General features: G+C 39.8%; 1 protein-coding gene across 8 annotated transcripts in view; it reads left to right on the top strand.

Annotated features, from left to right (window-relative positions):
- The window catches only part of trio (trio Rho guanine nucleotide exchange factor), a 166194-nt gene that overhangs the window by 142198 nt on the left and 2297 nt on the right, over positions 1–21699 (top strand). For 7 of the 8 annotated variants that reach the window (XM_089735254.1, XM_028187433.2, XM_028187431.2 and 4 more), the window contains 9 exons: positions 132–318; positions 2013–2210; positions 2465–2653; positions 4676–4917; positions 14659–14863; positions 17266–18039; positions 18442–18720; positions 20188–20421; positions 21115–21306. In XM_089735254.1, coding sequence (XP_089591380.1) covers positions 132–318; positions 2013–2210; positions 2465–2653; positions 4676–4917; positions 14659–14863; positions 17266–18039; positions 18442–18720; positions 20188–20421; positions 21115–21306 — 2500 coding nt within the window. The other variant, XM_028187435.2, reaches the window with a different exon arrangement.

Here is a 21699-nt window from a genome sequence, read left to right as displayed (position 1 = left end):
AACGTTACAGGCGAGAGAGAGAGAGAGAGAGCGATAAGATCGATTGCGGCATGTAATATAATATTCCGCGATGATTTATGATGTGAGGTGAGGTGACGTGTATTGCTGACGGGTGTGGATTGTGTGTGCAGCAAGTTCCTGCGCGAGCTGCGTATGTCGCTGACCCACCCGGAACTGCTCGGCACGTTGTTCCGTCGCTTCCTCGAGAAACGTCTCTACGAGTCGTACTGCCGCAACAAGCCAGTCTCCGAATATATCGTTTCCGAACACGAGCACTACTTCCAGGAATTGCGTCACAAGCTCGGACATAAGCTGCAGGTGCGTGATACGCCCCCCCCCAACTCCCCTTCCTCGTTTCCCCTCCCCCCTTAACAGACAATATCTCAGCGTTTCGGTTTCAACGAGATGATCGACGTTTCTAACTGCTTCCGTTCGAACTGCACACGCGACCGCGTCACATTGCTTCTACAGCCATCGTAACGCTTTCAAAAAAAATGTTTGACAACGCAAACGGCTAGAGGTGTGCGCGCACTCGTTTCCCGTTAAACTTTAAAATTACCGTAATAAATCGTTTAACTAATAAAAATTGCAATTTCGGTTTTGTTGTTGTTTCGCGGGGCGGCATAAAAGTGTAGCGATTATCAAAACTTTGTATCGTAAATGGGATGTCAGTTTACGTTTCCGGACGTAGTTCGTTTTATGAATTGAATGCGTCGCACACACGAGCCGCAAATAAAACGTAGTGACTTTTATTTCCGCACTAACAAACTTGCAGCTTTGAATTGTATCCACGTATTTTTCAATCGTATTTTATATGGCTTAAAATGTTACCGTAAATGTATTTTTCATAAACGATTCGTACAAATCAAATATAGTTATCTTGGTTACGATTTCGTTTTATCACTACGTATTGCTGTTTGTTGTGTCATACATTATAACGTATCTATCTATCGTTAACTTTTTTAGCCCTTTCATTTTTCACATCAATAATTCATTGTTCCGAGTTTTTGACAGTTCGCTTATAAACTCATCGAAAACATGGTATACTTGTATATGATCAAATAAAACATGAATAATAAATTAACATTAAAAAACGTAATTTGGATTTTGTTTAATACAATATAACAAGGAAAAAAAAACTCGCATGTTTCAGTTTGACTAAACGTAAACTTATTAATACTTAATTCATTAGCACCGCTAAAACCGTGATCGTATAACTAGTTGTTGGAACGAGATAAGTCTTTTTAATTATTGCCAATTTGATGTTTATAGTTAATTAGATAAACGCTAGTTATACGAATTACACGTGACATGTTCGTTCCGCACAGATGACACGTTATTGCGATTCTAGGTCCGCCTTAGGGAACGCGCACTCCTGTCTGGTGCTCGCGAAACGTTGGCCCAGGTATCACTCTGAAAAGTGTTTAAATAGACAGAACAATGCTGGTTCACATCCCGCTTTCAGTCCTACTTAAATTAAAAAGAAAAAAAAAACAACCTCTTAGTAGAGATTGCGTCTAAATTATTTTGTATCTTAATGAAACGAAAAAAAAAAAATTACAATTGGCATCCAAAATAATTCTCGTCCGGTACCAGCTCTGCTCTGAGCAGCATTCACATGGAGTGACATTGCGCAAATGCTTTAATGAATATATCGGCGCTAGCATGTTTGATAAATGAATCCACTCGATGATACCTTATTGGTTGCGTATTGGATCTTGAATGTAACTACTGCAATCAGTAAGAGATCATTTAGTGCGCCATTTGTCCGTTGTAGGTTACTTTAAAATAAACACACACACACACACTCACGCACACACATGAAAATCATTTTTTATGTTTTGTTTTACGTTTCGTTGGATTTTATGTTTTGTTTTCTCTGACCTGACTCACATCACCACCTTCGAACACGTCAATGTATTGATTGTAACGCTTACTGTCGGCATGCCTGCGAAACTAGACGATCGTTATGCTCTTGTCATGTTTGACATCGTTCGATCGTTTCTTTACAGTTGGGCGATTTATTGATCAAACCGATCCAGCGCATCCAGAAATATCATTTGCTGGTGAAGAAGATTCTGTCGTACTCCGAGCAAGCGAACTGTCCCCCGCACGTGCTGGCCGGACTGCGTGAGGCTGTCCACTGCACCGATATTATACCGAAGAACGCCAACCTCATGATGAACTTCGGACGCTTGCAGGGCTTCACGGTAAATATGAGAATGCATTATTAAAACGTATCCAAAGCAAAAGCGAATTGTTTTTATCATAAAAAAATTATGCGAATTTTTAGTGTCGCTGCTGTGATGTGCTGCGAATTTCGGAATGGGCAACGCACAATTTATCTTTTGAGACAAAATATATCGAGCTTGGTTTATCCGGTTTCAAAATTTTTATGTAAATTAATTTAGAAACGGTCACACTTTCCCTGGGACGTCTTGAAATGTGTATGGTTTGTTCGCAGGGCAACATAACCGCCCAGGGGAAACTGTTGCTTCACGAGACGATGATGGTGTCCGACAACCCGTCCGGTACCGACAAGGGCAAGGAACTGAACGTGTTCCTGTTTGAGCAGTGTGTCATCTTCAGCGAGGCGGTCGGCAAGAGATCCCAGTTCACCAGCCCTACTTACAACTACAAGGGACACGTTCAGGTTAGCTGCCTTTTTTTTTTTTACTTATATGGGTGGACGAGCTCACAGCCCACTTGGTCTTAAGTGGCAACCGGAGCCCATAGACATCTACAACGTAAATGCGCCACCCACCTTGAGATATACGCTCTAAGGTCTCAAGTTTAGTTACAACGGCTGCCCCGCCCTTCAAACCGTAACGCATTGCTGCTTCACGGCAGAAATAGGCAGGGTAGTGGTACCTATCCGCGCGGACTCACCAGAGGCTACCACCAGTTAATGTTGTGTTTCACCTGTTTCAAAATTGTTCGTTAAAGATTACGTGAAATGCGTTTTATTTACATTGACTTTTAGTGCATTTTACAAGATACGGTCTTCGCGTCGCGGAACTGTCCCCACCACTAAAGTCACCTGAGTTATTAACGCAGCATACAAAGACACCGTAACGTGAATGCTGACACTCAGTTTTTAACTTTGGTCAAAGTTTCATTCAGTATGCTTATTGTTTTTTTTTATTGCTATCTTCCATTTGCTCAGCCCACGGAGTACCTTGTGTGAAACTTACGGCTACCCACAGACGTGAATGGCAGCTCCCGCTTTGAAACACGAGGTCGATGCTCGAGTTGTATTGTAATACAGTTATACAAACTCTTCGAATCGCAACACATGACTGCTTCGTGCCAACCCGCGCGGAATAACATTACCCCCTACCACCAGTACGGTGAAATTATCAGAGAACGCCGCTGCTTATTCGACGGGGAATCACCTAGTCGCATTTCTCTCTCTCTCTCTCTCTCTCTCTCTCTCTCTCTCTCTCTCTCTCTCTCTCTCTCTCTCTCTCTTTCTTTCTCTCTCATAAAAAAAGCAAATGATACAGTTCAACAAATACAAAATTTAAAGGATGTTATTTTTTGAACGATAATCTTCTTCTTCTTCATCGTTCTCTCGCTGCTGAGGATCGCGACCATATGTGACGTTTCTTTACAGTGTTCGATCATGAGTGACATGGACCTCATGGTACAGACTACCACCAACCGCTTCCTTAACCAGATCTGACCATCTAGTTGGTGTTCTGCCCACAGCGCGTTTGGCCTCTATGCGACCCGAAATTATGAGCTCTAATTCATGTCTGGGAGACCGCATAATGCCGAAACGATAATCAAATAGACCTAATTTCATATTAGACAGAGAGCGTACTTTATTAATTAATGAAGTATATTATGTTCACTTGTGCCATACAATATTTGATTTGTGTGAAAATGACCCAAAAAAATTTATTAGCAACACTTACATTATATCTTCAACACTTGCAATATATAATTGCTCAATAATATTATATATGCTGCACTAAGCCTTTTGTTTTCAATAAACATATGACGTTAGTCAGCCATCCAATTGCATTGTAATATCTTGGAAACTAACGTGTCGTACATTTGATGACGATATGATGGTAACCATTAAATTGGGTTGATCATGATAGCTTGATAGAAGATCTCTCGTATGTCCACAGTAAGTCCATCCAGTGTGGGCATACGTTCTTCACGGGCCTTCTTTATGACTAACAATATATTCAGGGACAGGTCTTGTCTCGCAGTCCCAGGGCACATCGAGTAGTACAGAATAACGATAATTAAAGCAACGGTGCTATCGCTTGATGAATTACAATAAATAAACTCTATTTAAATATATTTTTTTTACTTTATTTTAAATTTATTTAGGTGAAATACCGGTTACCGTCCTCCTCGAACCTGTTGCTTGCGACGAAGGGCTCGACGAGTGAATTAACCCACAGACACAGCCCACTGAGTTTCTCGCTGGATATTCTCAGTGGGTCGCGTTTCCGATCCGGTAGTAGATTCTGCGAAGCGCTGCTCTTGCTAGGGTCAGTGTTAGCATCACTCCGGTTTGAGCCCCGTGAGCTCACCTACTAGTTAAGTTTACGCTGAAATAGCCTCTCAAGGCTATCAATTTAGGTAGGAAAAAAATATGGGTGAAATTTTAATAAAAAACGCAGTGATACAACGTGTGGCCCGAATCGATTTTCAGGTGAACAAAATGGAACTGGAGGAGGCCGAAGCTCTGGGCGGTTTCATTATACACTCGGTGTCTTTGAAGAAGCCGCGTCATTCGTTCTTGTGCCGCGCTCCGGACGGCAAGCGCCAGGAGTGGGTCTCGACTCTGTCCAACATCCTGCAGTCGCAGCGCATCTTCGGCGAGGCCCTCGAGAACCCGGGCGCCTACCTGCGCGAACAGCAGCACCGCGACAATAACCGCGAACACAATACTGTGTAAGTACCATCAAGTACCACCAAGTACCACGGAGGAGGAGGAGGCGGACCCCTAGTCGAACAGACAAACACGTTTCAAGTTTAATTCAACAAATGTTTAGCTTAAAAACGATCAACCAGAAGCACCTGCTGCCTGTTAAAGAGTACAATAACAACAAATCCTATATATTATAATATTATATTTGTTAAATATATTGTTAATGATGATGTTGTTACGTTTGTTGAACGTTCGTGCCGATGACGTTTGAATTATAATTGTATGTATGTGTGAGAATTAATCGGTTCGTTGTGCCGATCTAAATAAGAACGCGCTGCTATACGGCACCCGGCCAAGCGAGACCGGCATCGGCTCAGTGACGTCACACATTGTTGTAATGTCACGCGTGCTCGCTTCGACGTCACGAAGTATGTGTGACGTCACGATCTAAAACAAACATTATATTGTTATCGGTAACGAATAAATATTTTATATGTAAATTATATGTAACTTCGATGAATTAAACTTGAACCTGTGCTTGCCGAACGTTTTGTTTCACATTGACTAACTAACACGCGGTGATGGGTGCAGTACTACTACTAACATTGTAAAAAGAATTCATAATAAGGAGTTTAGAATTATTATTTTTCTTAAGTCCGCTTCTATTTTAATCTTTGGTGTAGACGACGTGTTGCTTCATCACAAAATTAATAAATAAAACTAATCTAGTCATTAATAAATGTCCATGATAGGTTACGCATAACATTGGAATTGATATTTAGATAAATTTATTTCGGAGTTTTTTAATGTTGAAATTTAATGATTAGGATGATGTGTATTGAAATATTATCGAAAAGCCGTCGTCAATGATTTAAAGTGAGAGAATTTGTACGTACCCAATAGATGGAATTTTTCCAGCGAATAGAATGCCGAGATTACACTGCCGATGTCATAATCGCTTCCACGAGATATACTACGGAATTTGGCAAACTGTGAACAAAAATAAGTAGCTTTATGTATGCCGTCTGAGATTATATGTTGAGACGCGATCATTTATCGGCTGTTCTGATATCTCTCGTTGTCTCAGTGAATCTTGTGGGAGCTTACTCAGTATCGTTAGGTATTATCGAGAGAGAAGACATTTGAGATTAATACCGATCGCATATTTCAATGAAACTCAATACGTTCACGATTAACTTCCACGATGAAAGAGAATCATCGCATAATAAAAATCAAACAAGCACAATTAAAAAAGAAGTGGTATTATTGGTGATCTTGTGACCCAGCCCAAGTAGTTATCACCGCCATGCCGGTTACGGCCGCGATGCAGTAATGCGTTTCCATTCGAAGGAACACCCGTCAAACTATACAGAGACTGAGACCTCATGTCTCAATGTGGGTAACGGCGGCAACCACTTAAAACCATTTGAGCCATGAGCTCGATCACCCGTCTATACCCGAAACTGATGACGTAACAGAGTCAGAGTTTCTGTACGATCCGCGTATGAGACGTAATTAATTACCGACTCTTAATTACCAGTATGCATATTCACTTATATTATGTGTTCCGTTTGACGTCCGAAGTCCATTATGAGAGTACATCGTATGATTTCCACTGCAGGTCGCTAAATTTGACTACTTCCGTTTCCTAAGTCCCATCTACAGCGCCCTCTATAACGTCTGGAACCGAACCAACAAGCAAAGACAAGCCGCCATATTTGTCATTGTTGCGTCGTTTTTTCCCACGTGCAGTCGTTAATATTTTAAGAAGTTAGTAATTTAAAATGTTATAAGCAACTTTCGAGATTTGAAGTAGAAAGTTTGTTTCAAACAAGTGTTATGATTATCTTCCGTTTCGTGAAACCTCCAAGGCTCTACAATGAGTGACGAGGTTATCGCGCCTTTCAAAGTAAAATTTAAGTGAGGATAGTTCTTCGATTTCTTCGGATATTTCTTCGGGTTCGTCGGAAAATAAAGACTAGGGACCAGCAAGAAAACTTCGAAAAAGTGACTGGTCGCGAGATCTGAATAAAAGGTTTGACTTACTGTCGCAATAATGGGTGAGTCATGTGAATATTATTTTAACTTCGAATCATGCTATTGCTGGTCGTGCACCAGTGGTCCCGCCTTTACACTTACAAATACCAACATCTTATAATAATAATGTCTTATCTGGTTTCAACTTCTAATCGAAATTAGACAACGACGAATAGTTTTTACGTCTGCCACCAGACCGTCCGTTACCAGAAGCGGGTAGGTTTTGAAATTTGAGCATTTCTATAAAAGAACCAGATATGCAAAGATTTGACTAGCCGACTTGGAACGCGGTGCAGTATTTCTTTTGGCACAGAACGAATGCGTTATGCTGCCATACAAAACCTTGCCGACTGGTCAAATTCAGAGAATGTTCAGCTTAATACTTCCGCCATTTACGAAAAGTTTAAACAGCTATTCGGTAACGATTTCGCCTATAAAAGTTTCTAACGATATCCTTCAAATAATTTTCGGTAAGCGAGCCGAGGTTATACGATAGCGTCGTAGATACCTCATAAAGAAATTAAAGGATAGATATATCAGGGAAGATATAGAGAAAATATCTTCTTGTGATTATATGTTTAACCCCAACTTATTATTGGCATATATACAGAAAATTGGTGGTATTGATAAATTACAAAAGCGGCACCGTCTGCTACTCGCATCCGGCCCGCATCGCCGGAACCCTCGACTTGTACTGCCAATGCAAAGCCATGTCGAGGTAGGCCACATTCCAATACATCTAAAGAGGCCGAAAACAGATATTCTGAGCGATGCTATCCAAATAATTCCTCAGCAAGAAAAACGGGGAGGGGAAACAAGTACAAAGTGGAACGAAAATCAGGAAATAAAAATAAATTACTCAACAGCATTTTCAGGCGGATGTCTAAGACTATATCGAAACACCTGGACTCGATCCACCAAACGTAATATTGAAATTAATAATAACTTTATGTCAATCAAAATCCAAAATTTAATTCAATAGAGCTTTAGAACCCGCACCCCCGACACCATCTTTCAGATTTCCTCTTTTCATACTTCCCAAGACCAATAAAAAATCGAACAATTTTCAACCTCAAGGCATTGAACAAGTACATGAAACAGTCTTTTTCACCTTTTCCACCATCGAGTTCCTAAGTTTTATAACAGATTGGAATGTCAAATTGGATATGAGCCAGGCCTATTATCATCTATCAATGACGTTTCTCGGGATCAGTTATCAGGGTCGTCTACTTCAGATGATATGTCTGCCATTCGGCTTAGCTGCACCACCGCGGATTTTTGCTTCAGTGACAAACTAAATAGCCGAAATACTTCGCCAGAAGGGTCTGCGACTAGGTTATGTGCTTGTACACCAGGGCAGAACATCTCCCGCCATCGGAGCAAAGCTTATCCATATTATCTGGAACCGCTGCGTTCATTGACAGTGCGTTACCAGAGGTCTTTTTTGCCACGTACCAGCTGGCTATGGAATGAGCTCCCTCCGCGGTGTTTCCCGAGCGCTATGACATGTCCTTCTTCAAACGAGGCTTGTGGAGAGAATTAAGCAGTAGGCAGCGGCTTGGCTCTGCCCCTGGCGTTGCTGAAGTCCATCGGCGACTGTAACTATTCACCTTCAGGTGGGCCGTATGCTCGTCTGCCTGCAAGGGCAAAAGACTTGTTGAAATCTCAAGTAACTATACTGAGACCTTAGAACTCATATCTCAAGGTGGGTGGCGGCATTTACGCTGTAGATGTCTATGGCCTCCAGTAACCACTTAACACCAGGTAAGCTGTAAACTCGTCCACCCATCTAAGCAACCGGTTATGACACTGACGAGCTTGATAGACTTTCTGGGAATCGTATGGGACACCAAATCCAAGACAAAGTCCCTGCCCAAGAATTTGCTCGTGCGACTTACTGCCGGCGGTTGGAACCTAAAGCAGGCGCAAAGCCTCTTAGGATATCTCAACTTTGCGACTTTCATCACCCACCGGGGAAAGTTGCTTTGCCGAGTCCTTGCAGTACCACAGCAACAAGCTCAGGAGGTATCCTCATTTACCAAAGCAGTATTCGGACGAGGTACGTACAGAGCTGGATTGGTGGTTAGAGAAAGTCAGTCAGAGCACACCAATTCATCCACAGAGAATGGCCACGAACCACGTCATCACCGACGCGTCGGACATTCAGTGGGGAGCCCTTGTAAACAACAGAACAGAATTTTCCTACATAAAGAACGAGGGAGGAACCCGGTCACGATAATTGCTAGATCTGACTGGAAAATTGCTTAACTTAATAGACCACCTCAAAGTTGTACTTCTCCCTCACCACCTACCGGGACTGTACAACACTGAAGCCGATCACCTCTTACGCAATCGCGGCGGCTTGGAGTGGTATCTCACAGAAAAAGCAACTACTAGGCTATTCAGCCTGTGGGGAACTTGTTCGCGTCTCGGACCGCTCATGGATAAAAAAAAAAAAAAAAAAAAAACTGTTTACCTCTTGTGAGTCCGCGCGAGTAGGTATTTTGCCCTGAAGCAGTGGTGCGTCTCGGTTTGAAGGGTGGGGCAGCCGTTGTAACTATACTTGAGACCTTAGATCTTATATCTCAAGGTGGGTGGCGCATTTACGTTCTAGACGTCTATGGGCTCCAGTGACCACTTAATACCAGGTGAGCTGTGAGCTCGTCCACCCATCAAAGCAAAACTCGAACGCCTGCCTCTACAACGCGTTCAGCAGATCTTGGCATTACTGACTAGCATGGCCGTTTCCGCCGCTCAGTCTGATATCCAGAGTGCTGGACCACCTCAACTCAACCTCAGGTCGGTACATACTAGTGGTACCCAAGTGCAAGAAGCCCCTGTGGAGGCCAGACCTGAAATCACCTGCCCTCAAGCGACTCAAGAAGCTCAGAGATCTGAACATCAGTCTGGTGGACACTGACAATGCTACCGCCAGGCTGTCAGCAATCTACACCTGGAAGCTTGGTTCATTTTGGGTGGGACACGCTGACAGGGACATGGACATCGGCAGGAGAGAGTCTACGATAAGAACATACGAGCCTATTCGGAATAAGGGGTAAGGTTTTGTCAAGAAAATGTATTAATTCTCGTGTACCCGAATTAGAAAATGTAGCTAGATTTCTCTGTTATCTGTATTTATCTCATGGTCTCTCCTACCGGACCATTCTAGTTTATAAGTCTGTTATATAGCGTCCGTTTGTGAAACTCTATCGGATATAAAAAATAGCTTCGAGCCCGACAGTGAAACATACTGAAATCTATTTCCTTGACAAAGCCTGAACCTTCTAAATTACTGATATTTGGGTCGAAAACTAATTGATCTTCACACCAACAGTCCAGTTGGACATTCGTGGCTGCTCCTGACCAATTGATCATCGATGCAGTATACTGGCTACGCAATCTAGTGAATATGACACAGCAAACCAGTGGGAATATTTAATCTATTCTTAGCAACTAAAGGCTCCACTAAGCCAGCTACTGCAGCGAGGATTAGTAGTTGGGTAAAAAGTCTTTTAGGAGACTCAGGCATTCAGGCCTCAGTTGGAAGCTGTAGAGCGGTGGTGAAAACTTTAAACTGGGTAGGAAATTACCAAATTAATGATATTTCAGCTAAAGATAACTGACAACATGAGCATACTTTTAGAAAGTTCTATCAAAAACTTATTATTAATGCATCAAACACTGATATAAATTCTGAGAAATATTTCTCAGTATTTTCGTCCTAAATCTTATTAGGTCGATTTGAATTCAGTGGGTAATATTATACGGTTACCTTCAATTAATTTAAATTACGTGCTTAATTTAAGCTTTGCTTAATTAAACACAATAAGTCACATTGTTGCTTTTTAAATAAATCTTATTTTATTTCAAATACAAGCCACCAGGAGATAACAAACAGTCTCTCATAATGGACTTCGGACGTCAAACGGAACACATAATATAGAAATTTTACCTTCCAATAAAATTTGTATTATGTTTCCTAAGACGTCCGAAGTCCAGATAATGTCTTCCTGGGGCTACATCCATCATTATGAGCCGAACAATGACAAATATGGCGGCTTGTCTTTGCTTGTTGGTTCGGTTCCAGACGTTATAGAGGGCGCTGTAGATGGGACTTAGGAAACGGAAGTAGTCAAATTTAGCGACCTGCAGTGGAAATCATACGATGTACTCTCATAATGGACTTCGGACGTCTTAGGAAACATAATACAAATTTTATTGGAAGGTAAAATTTCTATATTAAACTCATATTTAATCGAAACAGTTTTAGAAATATAATGTAGTTTTTTCAGCACTTTTATTAATCCATTTTTTGAGCCAATACTCGAGTATGTAATGATCAAGTTTTCATCACACCACGCGGGATAGTTATTGATTTACTATTAATATATAGATATGGATTAGCACGAGTTTCGCGAATGCTTCACTATCGAAAAAAAAAAACGTTCAACGTGTAAAAACGAATATAAGCGAAAACTTGTGACTCTTGTTAGATATTCAGGATGGAACATCTACTATTTCTCACTTACACGGTGTGAATATCATCAAAATCATCATCAGTGAGAATATTTTGACGCGTTCGATTAGATGTTAATTAGGAATCGAAGAAGACTGGATATGATGGAATGAAAATGAGATACTAATAAGACGAGAAAAAGAAATGGATTAGTGTGTATTGCATGTTAGGATAAGGCTATATATTCATGTTAGGTTAAAATACACGCCAGGTAACGTTATATAAAACGAAGTTAATATTTACTATTTACTGATACGATACATTACTAGATACAGAGGAAGGAGGCTTGATGCAATCGAAGTTTCATGGAATAATAAATGATTGTACCTACATGTTACCTGGCGCATATTGAACTAATGCTGTATTCGATTTTAGGTTTAGGCGTCCATGTAACAAATCGAATCTTCATTAAAATCTCAATCTCTGAATGTCTGTCTTTCTAACTAATTATACTTATAATCATCTATTGTAGTATGTAGTTACTCTCAATTATCTATACAGATGTTCGTACATATCTGATGAATAGGATTTATCTATATGATTTAAAATCAATTTGGAATCGAATGTATCTTGGTGAACATTATTTCGTCTATTCCGATCAGAGTGTCAATGTCAATAGCAAACTCAATTTTCGTATTTGAATTCCATTTATTTTAGGTACAGGGGCCAACATTGATTTTCTTATTTTTATTTTTATATATATATTTTTTTTACAACATGAACTTGGATTATTCAACTTTCAAAGGGATAGTAATAAGTACATTTAATCAAAATTATAATATCAAAAACTAGTAATAAAATTATGAAATGCTTAATGAAATCGGCTTTTGATGTTTATAGTTATTAAGAAATGAACGTGCTGAAATGTCCACCATCGAAAGCTCGAAGCAGCTTATAAAATTATATAAAGTTCAGTTCGCGTGTTGAAAGTTGTATATGACGAGCACCGCTATGCATCGCTTCACGTTTGTGATGATAAATAACTCAGTGTTTGTACTACAGCTGCCGGTGACTACATGGAGCATTGCCTTAACGCTGTGTCATTTGTTTTGACAAACGAATTCAGTTTGTACCGTCTAGTGTTTTAGGTTTAAAGTTGAAAAAAGATATATCGCTTTTAGATGGAATTGTTCACGCTTCCTTGTGGCCCTTTGTTCAGCAAATCATATTGTATTATCGTTTAATATCACGGGAAAGGATCGCCCCCGACCTCGTATTTTGTGTAACAAGCGTAACATTATATAATTAAGAACATCATTATCTATCACTAGTGTACTTAGCCTTCACGGACCCATATCGATCTGTACTTATATAAAATTGTGTTAGTTACAGTTGTACATCAAAATTTAGTAACAAAACCATCATTAATCAAAATTAAATGTCAAAAATTATCAAAAAAACAACATTTTTTGTGTATATAAAACGTACCGACACTAATATACTAACATCACTGTAATACTGCCTAATATGAATGAATAATCAATAAATATTAAATAAAGAAAAATGCTTGTGGTTTTCTGCTTTTAGCCCTGCATGCTTGGTTTAGTTGGGTATCGTTTTGGTTATTTTATTTACGGGGCCCAGCTTTTCGGCTAACGCTACTAACAAATATCACACACACGCCTCGAAGCTCCGGTCCTAGCGACATATCCTATGTAACTATCGTAATTACTACCAGTTAATTCATGTATTTCATAGATTTGTAACTAATTTCAGACATTTTAAATTAATAACATTCGTTTTAATTTTCTAAATTATAATTACAAGGGGTCTCAAAAGAATGTATGTTTATTAGTGAGATACAAAAAAGTAAGACGTTTGTAAGAAAAAAAATGTATTTTAAACATGAAAACGGTCTCTGGATATATAACCTGGAAAGTTTTGCAGTGCGGCCAGAAAGTGGCCTGATATTTCACACATATTGCTCCGAATTCACAAATGCAAATCCCTTTTTATCCTCTTCGAAAAAGCAAGGCCCGATAACTACTCGCGTTAATATAGCGGCCCATACAATCACTCTAGGCCAGTTATGGTATTTCTGATCCTTGTGTGTGGGATTCGTGAAATCCAGTTGCGGCACGATTAAATAAAAATGAGTTTTATCTGAAAGTAACACGCTGTTAGATGTGAACATTATTTAAAGACGTCAGTAGTCTAAATTAATCTAAAGACTAGACTAGAATCTTGATATTTTAATTCATATACCAATAGAATTTTGTAGGGGTGCATAATATGGTGCAGTGAAGATCTGTGTATAGTCAAAACGGTTAAAATATTCGTCTCGGCCGGATAGTAATCAATTGTAATTGTCCGCCTAATCATCACACACAACGCTCAGTCCGAGAATCGCCTATAGTGACTGAATTTTCAAGTAAAAACCACGTTATTGTACATAACATCCACGTCCCATTGAATTCATTAAATGTTCCCCCAGTAAACTAAACGACCATACTTTCGAGACACCTTGTGCTTTGATCACGGTAAGTGCGCGGAGTGTTGCCGCAGACCAGACACACGAATACTGTCCCAAGAACACCGTAGATAGCGTATCACCGACGCTGTACGAATCACATTAGACACAGTTAAGCCGTAGTTTTTTAAACCTGTAACAAGTTCTGATTAATAGCTACTTATACACATTAATGACTGAAAAATCGACTTCAATTCTGTACGTAGAGAAAGTGACAATATACATTTAGTTATGAAACTTCATGAGGTATTTATTGTCAGGCCAGAAATTGTTTGGTTTTTATCTCAGCAGTACGACTAGAACGAAACACGAAAATTAGGCTGTGTATACATTACAAACACGTAATTTACTTATGGGAAAAATACAATTATAAAGTAACATTTCTGACCGAATATACTGTAGTATCTAATGGTTGAAGAAAGGTGAGAAATAGGTAACATTTTTTTTTAAATACAAGTAGTAATTATGCATTGGCCATATTAGAGTCACACAATTTTTTTTTCAAATTTACTCGTTGATCTCTGTGTGTTATGTCATATGCATAAATTTAAAACTGTCGAGTTATTCTACTATACCTTTTTTGGCGATAAAATCAAAGCAGTTTTACAGTCAATTAAATAAAATTAAATTCAAATTTAAGAACACGTAAGAATTGAAGTCGATAACACAGCTGGAGAGCCCATTTTATTTTTGTTTTTTTTGTTTTTTTTTTGTTTAACATTCCTGTTCCCGTCCGAATAGTGGGGAGGGTTGGTGCGGGCTGCATTACGTACCGTTATCGTTAGACGGACGCCCTGAATTGCGACAGAGGACGCAGCGACCCCACACTAAAGCCAACACTATCAACTTGCCAACGACAACCACCACACGTTCGGAGGACCGCAAGAAGGCCGCCGCTAGCGTCGCCAGCTCGGCCTTCAGTCCGACGTCGCCGCCGCACGCGAACGTACGTATCTGATTCAAATATAGAACGAGGCATAATATTCAATTACGTCCTAAATTAATATCATCTTGGCATGGGATGGCTTACGGTAAATTTGGAACTATTATTTGAGACTTGATTTTCTTGAAAGAAAATAAATGGTCTTCGATACTTTCACTAGGTTGCAAATGCACTGTAGAAAAAACTAATATACGTCACAGATCAACATAATAATATAAAATGAGTTAAATGCACTTGTTATTTCGATGTTCGAAATTATGTCTCGTTATTAACATTAAAATTAGAGAAGATTTGGTATCGAAAGTAAACATGATTGACGAGTGATTCTGAAACTTAAGAATTTTTCCGTTTCTTAAATATGACGCCAAAATAATGTGAACCTTTTATTATTATGAACTAGTTCAACGTATAACCGTTAAATTAACTTAGACCTTATAGTTTTATTACGTCTTTTAAAAGCCTTTTTCTGTACGTTCGACTTCGACTGACTCAGTGGCCTCGACCTTGGCCGAGAATCGTGATTTCGATTCTCACGTCGGGCGAACGTTCTTGTGACTAACTTTGTCTCAGGTTGTGCCCGTGAGCTCACCCACCCGTTCGGCTGTGCGGCTGCAATAGCTTCTTAGGCCATCAGCGAATAGGCAGGGACAAAAAAAATGTGACTAACAAATTTGCTGTGGCTGGATTTTTTATATATAGATGTGTTTCTCTAAACGTATATATAAGTATATATAACAGTCCCGGTTCCAATAGTACCGTAGTTCCCCTAGTTTAGGGTAATGTGACCGTATAGGTGACTCCGTAATTTATTTATTTACTTTAGTCCTGATAGTACTTGTTATTTTTCTAAAACAACTAGATACTTATTAAATTAAAAATACTTAGTTTAATATAATTGCTTTACATACCAAATCTGATCTAAAGGCATGTCCAAGCTTATTAGAAACAGTTAATAATTGGAAGAAACTATTTAATCCTTTGTTTCATCATTTAAAGTGATAATTCGTTTATTTAAAGTAATTGTAGCGCTAGAGTTTCGAACTATGTACTTCATTTTTGTCATAAATATTGTTATAGGGAAAACTTTTTTTTTCTATTCAACGAAATATTAATGCAGTGTGGGTTCGGTTCATACATTAACATACTAGAATTTATTAAAGACAAACTGAAATTTGCCTTTGAAAATTCTTTAAACGTAGCGGCCAGCTGTCGCTGAAAATCTTATTGACATTGCTGGATAAGTTTTTTATACATATCACATAAAAATATTTAAGAAGTGTTCCGCTATTGCATAACGTTAACAACTGTTGCTCGGAATTAATAATTTCCATTTTCAATAAAAAGTTGTGATCACTGTTTCCGTAACACTTTGAGAAGCAGTTTCATATTTTACATCCTATTTATTTTTAAATTATCGATAGTGCATCTTATATATGTTGCAATTCCTACGTTATTTTCCCCTAAATAAATATTTTGCTTTCGGAGATTTCTTTGTATTTTTTTCTTGACTGTTTCATCGATTTTCATATATTTTTAGTTACATATAAACGTTTTAATTCACCTATCAATAGGCCGGTATATAAATGCGTAGAATTTTAAAACAGCAGTTTTGCTTCATACTTTTTAATAATACGATCGTCTCTTTATTGAACGAAAATGAGAAACAATGTATATTGAAATCATCTGAATTGAGAGAAACAGTTTTCAAATATTTTTTTTTCGTAATAGTATTTATGGCCAGACTGTGTATGAGATGTATTCATTAAAAATAGCTTCAATGATATTCTAGTCGAAAAACAATACTGTGTTCGTTCTGATTAACTTAATTTTATATTTAATGGATTTTTGAAATGTGGCGTAATCAAATTAAATGATGAACCTCTGCTTTCACTAACATTAGAAAATAAACAAAGAGTAATCAATCCTTCGATCAAACGTAGATTGGCTGAATTTTTTCTACTAAAATGCTAATTTTACAATTTTACTTGTTGTACCTATTAAGTAAATTTTCTCTGAACAAGCTTTATTTGCTGTGTAGTCTGTGAAAAAATTTCAATGCTTTTTATATTTCCTTTTGCATGTTATTGTTTTTAAGCTTTTCTATATTTCTTTTGTTGTAGGTGATACCTTAAAATGGAATGCATTTCTAACATAGACTGTGATAGCGGGCTGTTTAAAATCACGCGCAAGACTTCAATTGTGTTTAGTGATCTGGAATAACCGCCTTAAATAAAATATGCATAAGTTTATTTATTGATAGTACCTAAATAAAGTTAGATGATAATGACTGTTAAGTGAACCGGCACGCCAGAACGGAATGGGGGTGAGCATGCATGCACCGCTTGTGAACTGCACTGTCGAGCTTGTTATGGCGTAGTTGATTTCATCGCCCTCTGATGATGCAGGGCCTATCGAAACGGCCCTGGGGCCTGAAGCTGCGACGCGGCGGTAGCGCCGCCAGCGGCAGCAACGAGTCCAGTACTGAAGGGCACGTCGTCGAGCTGCGTGCTCCCGAGCTCGCTGAGCCCGCCTCCGACGTCACTGTGGCACCAGGAGCCTCAGCGTCGCTCGCGTGCCGCGCCCGAGCCACGAGAGCCACCGCCTCCTGGCGCAAGACCGCCCCTGAAACGCGAGCTCTACGACATGGCGGTCGCTTCGCCATTACTTTTACTCCAGATGGACTCGCGACCCTCACGATACATGCTTGTCGCGCTTCTGATGCGGGAGTTTACTGTTGCCTGGTCAGTAACGAGCTCGGCGGCGTCCAGACATCTGCTCGATTAACTGTCGGGTCTGGTGGTACACCTGGGGTACCGGCAGTTCGCGCTCATCCCGGCGGGGGCCTCGTCGTTCACTGGGATGAGCCATCGGCCACTCATCTCGAATATTGTCGCGTCGGTGAAGGCGAGTGGCGTCGTGCTACAGAGACTCCGGCCACTGCGAACACTTTGGCTTTAGAAGAATTACCAGCTGGACAATACAGTTTCCGGTTGTTGTGCGCCCGGAGCGGTGCACCGGGTCCTGCCTCGGGTCCCGCGGCCTGCGGCGGTGGAGGCGCCTGGCAGCGAGAACAATTTGCCAGACGGTATAGCGTGGAAGAAGAAATTGGACGCGGACGGACCGCACGAGTCCTGGCTGCTCGGGACACCGGTACAGGACAACGGGTCGCATTGAAACAGGTTTGTTATTTTACACTGCACACATTAAGATAAAAATATACATTATTTTTTTTTTGATTAAATCTAAAACTGTCACATTTATGTAATTGAGTGTTGAATTAGTATTGGAATTAAAACATATAAAGCACTACATAGTATAAAACAATGTCGCTTTCTCTGCCCCTATATCTCTATGTATGTTTAAATCTTTAAAACTATGCAACGGATTTTGATGCAGTTTTTTTTTAATAGATAGTCATTGAAGAGGAAGTTTTATATGTATAATAACATTCATTAAATAGTGGACAAATCAATAATAAATTACAGTTTCCGGAGTGAAGCGAGGGCGGGTCGCTAGTAGAATATATAATATTGTTAGATACTGACTGTAGACTGTAATATGTATTTTATATAATAACGTAGGTATTGGCCGGACGCGGTGCTGACGCGACTCGCGAGTACAAGATATTGTCTCGGACCGCTCACGGGGCGGTGGTGCGGGCGCTGGCGCTGTTCGCGGAAGTGCCGCGGGCCGGCGCGCACACGCTGGTGCTGGAGCTGGTGGGGGGCGGGCCGCTGCTGGACTGGGCGGCCGCCAACCCGGCCCTGTACACGCAGCAAACGGTCGCACACCACACGCGCCAGCTACTTTCGGCCCTCGACTGGTTTCATACCATCAACGTCGCACATCTCGATGTCAGGGTACGTACAACTTATTCAGTCCAAAACTTGAAGTCGTCGTTTCCTAAAGGATAAGACGTCCGGTGCATTCGTATCGAGCGATGCACCGGTGTTCGAATCTCGCAGGCGGGTACCAATTTTTCTAATGAAATACGTACTTAACAAGTGTTCACGATTGACTTCCACGGTGAAGGAATAACATCGTGTAATAAAAATGAAACCTGCAAAATTATAATTTGCGTAATTACTGGTGGTAGGACTTCTTGTGAGTCCGCGCGGGTAGGTACCACCGCCCCGCCTATTTCTGCCGTGAAGCAGTAATGCGTTTCGGTCTGAAGGGTAGGGCAGCCGTTGTAACTATACTGAGACCTTAGAACTTATATCTCAAGTTAGGTGGCGCATTTACGTTGTAGATGTTTATGGGCTCCGGTAACCACTTAACACCAAGTGGGCTGTGAGCTCGTCCACCCATCTAAGCAATAAAAAAAAACGTGACATTGAATATCAATTGTTTTAAAAACGTGTAATCATAATGTATTTATAAAATAAGTTTTGATCACATATACATTCGACAGTGCAACATACTCACGCAATTACACTCATCTTATCTTTACAATAAAAACAACACAGCATCAAAGAGAAAGGCATTTTTTTTAACAAAAAGTAAATTTCGATTATCCCGTTTAATTTGGATATTTCCATAATAAATCGACAAAATTACTTCAACGTATAATTTTATAATTAAATCAAATTTTTTAATTTTATAAATTTTAGTAAGCTTAAATTAAAAAAAAAAATACATGTGTGCAATTCACACGTGGTAGAAGTGAAACCTTCCAAAATTAAAATACAATTATCCTAAACGTCTTAAAATTTTGTCATTAGTAAATAATTGTAAGGTAGCGCCCTCTGTGAATTGATATTTTAATTTCACGTATAATCCTAAATTAAAATTCACTACAAGAGCTTTCATACACACGTTAGTATTAAAAAATCTCACAGATGGCGCTGTATTAAATAGTATGTATATTTCTGTCTCATTCTTTTGTATTCGTGTCTCTTACCTGTCGTTTTTTTCCGTTGCATCCGGTTTGTAATCACAACGATTCTAAAGAAGTTTTCACTTCAAAAATCTCACAGATGGCGCTGTATTAAATAGTATGTATATTTCTGTCTCATTCTTTTGTATTTGTGTCTCTTACCTGTCGTTTTTTCCGTTGCATCCGGTTTGAAATCACAACGATTCTAAAGAAGTTTTCACTTCAATTCAAATAAAACACATTTATTTAATAGCGCTGCTGATGAACTATCTGGTTTAGACAAACTCTACCTTAGAAAAGGGACGAGAAAACATGCAGTTTCACAGACAAAGTAACCACTTAACGTGAGGTGGGCAGAGAGGTCGGCAAACCAAAAAAAAAAAATCTGTCTCAAAACCACACAAAAAATTGTTAGCTGCCTCAATATTTAAAGTATTGATTGTTTTAGCCGGAAAATATCCTAGTGGAGTTGGGCGGAGTTCAGCCGCAACTTAAGTTAGTCGACTTGGGATCTGCTGTTGAAACCATCGATGGCGGAGCAGGGAACTCTGGCAGGGAGGTGCTGCCTCCCGCTCCTGCTCAATTGGAGTTCGCGCCTCCCGAGTGTGTCCTCGGCAGACCCCCGGCCCCCGCATGGGATGCCTGGGCAGCGGGCGTCTTCTTATACGTGTTCCTCACGGGAGTCAGTATCTACGCATTATTTTTGTCATTTTTAATTAAAATCATTAACATTCGAAATTTTAATTTACATTGTTACAAATACAATTTGTATTGTCTTAATTAAGCTTTAATCAAATGTGTTCTCTTTAGTGTACATGAAATCTATAAAATTTACTAGATGATGATGATAAATTGTGTTTTTTTGAAATTATATTTAAGTACTAATTACTTATTGATAAAATGATAAAATATTCCAAGATCGTTTAGGCATTTTTAAGTGAACGCGTGAGTTAAAAGGACACAAATAATATAAATAAACAATTATTTTTCTTGGTCTAACCTTAAACCAAACACTCATTGGCTTCGGGTAGCTTAACAACGCCGTCATCTGATAGTGTTATTGTCTTTAAAGCAGTTAGTTGCTCTCAATTAAGAAAAATTGTATTATTATTTGCCAATAGATGTCGGGAAGAGTCATAAAGTTGATTATCGAAAAAGTTGATTATTGGGAACACGAATAAAAGAACATTTTCTGAAAATAAATCGTAGCTAGACCAATTTATCGCCCCCGACATCCCCTGTATACTAAATTTTATCAAAATCGTTAGAGCCGTTTCCGAGATTCAAATTATATATATACAAGAATTGCTCGTTTACCTTATACCTTATACCTTATAAGATAAGATAAAAACGTGTATTTTATTTTGAATTTTAGCTATCGCCGTTCTTAGACGAGTCAATAGAAGAGACGACAGCAAACATCATCAAGTGTGATTACTGCTTCCCTCCCGAACACTGGTCCGGCATCGAGGAGAGGGCCCAGCAGATCATACGCGGCCTCCTGGACCCGGCGCCTGCCAACCGACTCTCCCCGCACGATGCACTCAAGCACTCCTGGTTTGACGAGGTAACGACTTCACTCTATTGTTATTAAAAATTCATCAAATTCTCATACAAAATCACTAGTGCAATATATTAGAGTCGACGTCGCCCTAAACAGGTCATTGTGGATTCTCCCGATCCATTAATGGTGCTCTTAGGTACCTCAAGCACCGGTCTCCGTCCTCGTCGAACCCGTCGCTTGCGAGGAGGGGCTCGACGAGCGAATTAACCCATAGACACAGCCCACTGAGTTTCTCGCCGGATCTTCTCAGTGGGTCGCGTTTGCGATCCGGTGGTAGATTCTGCGCAGCACTGCTCTTGTTAGGGTCAGTGTTAGCGTCACTCCGGTTTGAGCCCTGTCAGCTCACCTACTAGCTAAGGTTACGCTGAAAGAGCCTCTTAAGGCTATCAGCTTAGG

Source organism: Bombyx mandarina, chromosome 01, assembly GCF_030267445.1.
Source record: "Bombyx mandarina strain Sakado chromosome 01, ASM3026744v2".
Classification (NCBI taxonomy): Eukaryota; Metazoa; Arthropoda; class Insecta; order Lepidoptera; family Bombycidae; genus Bombyx; species Bombyx mandarina.
This window is presented reverse-complemented; position numbering and strand designations above follow the sequence as displayed.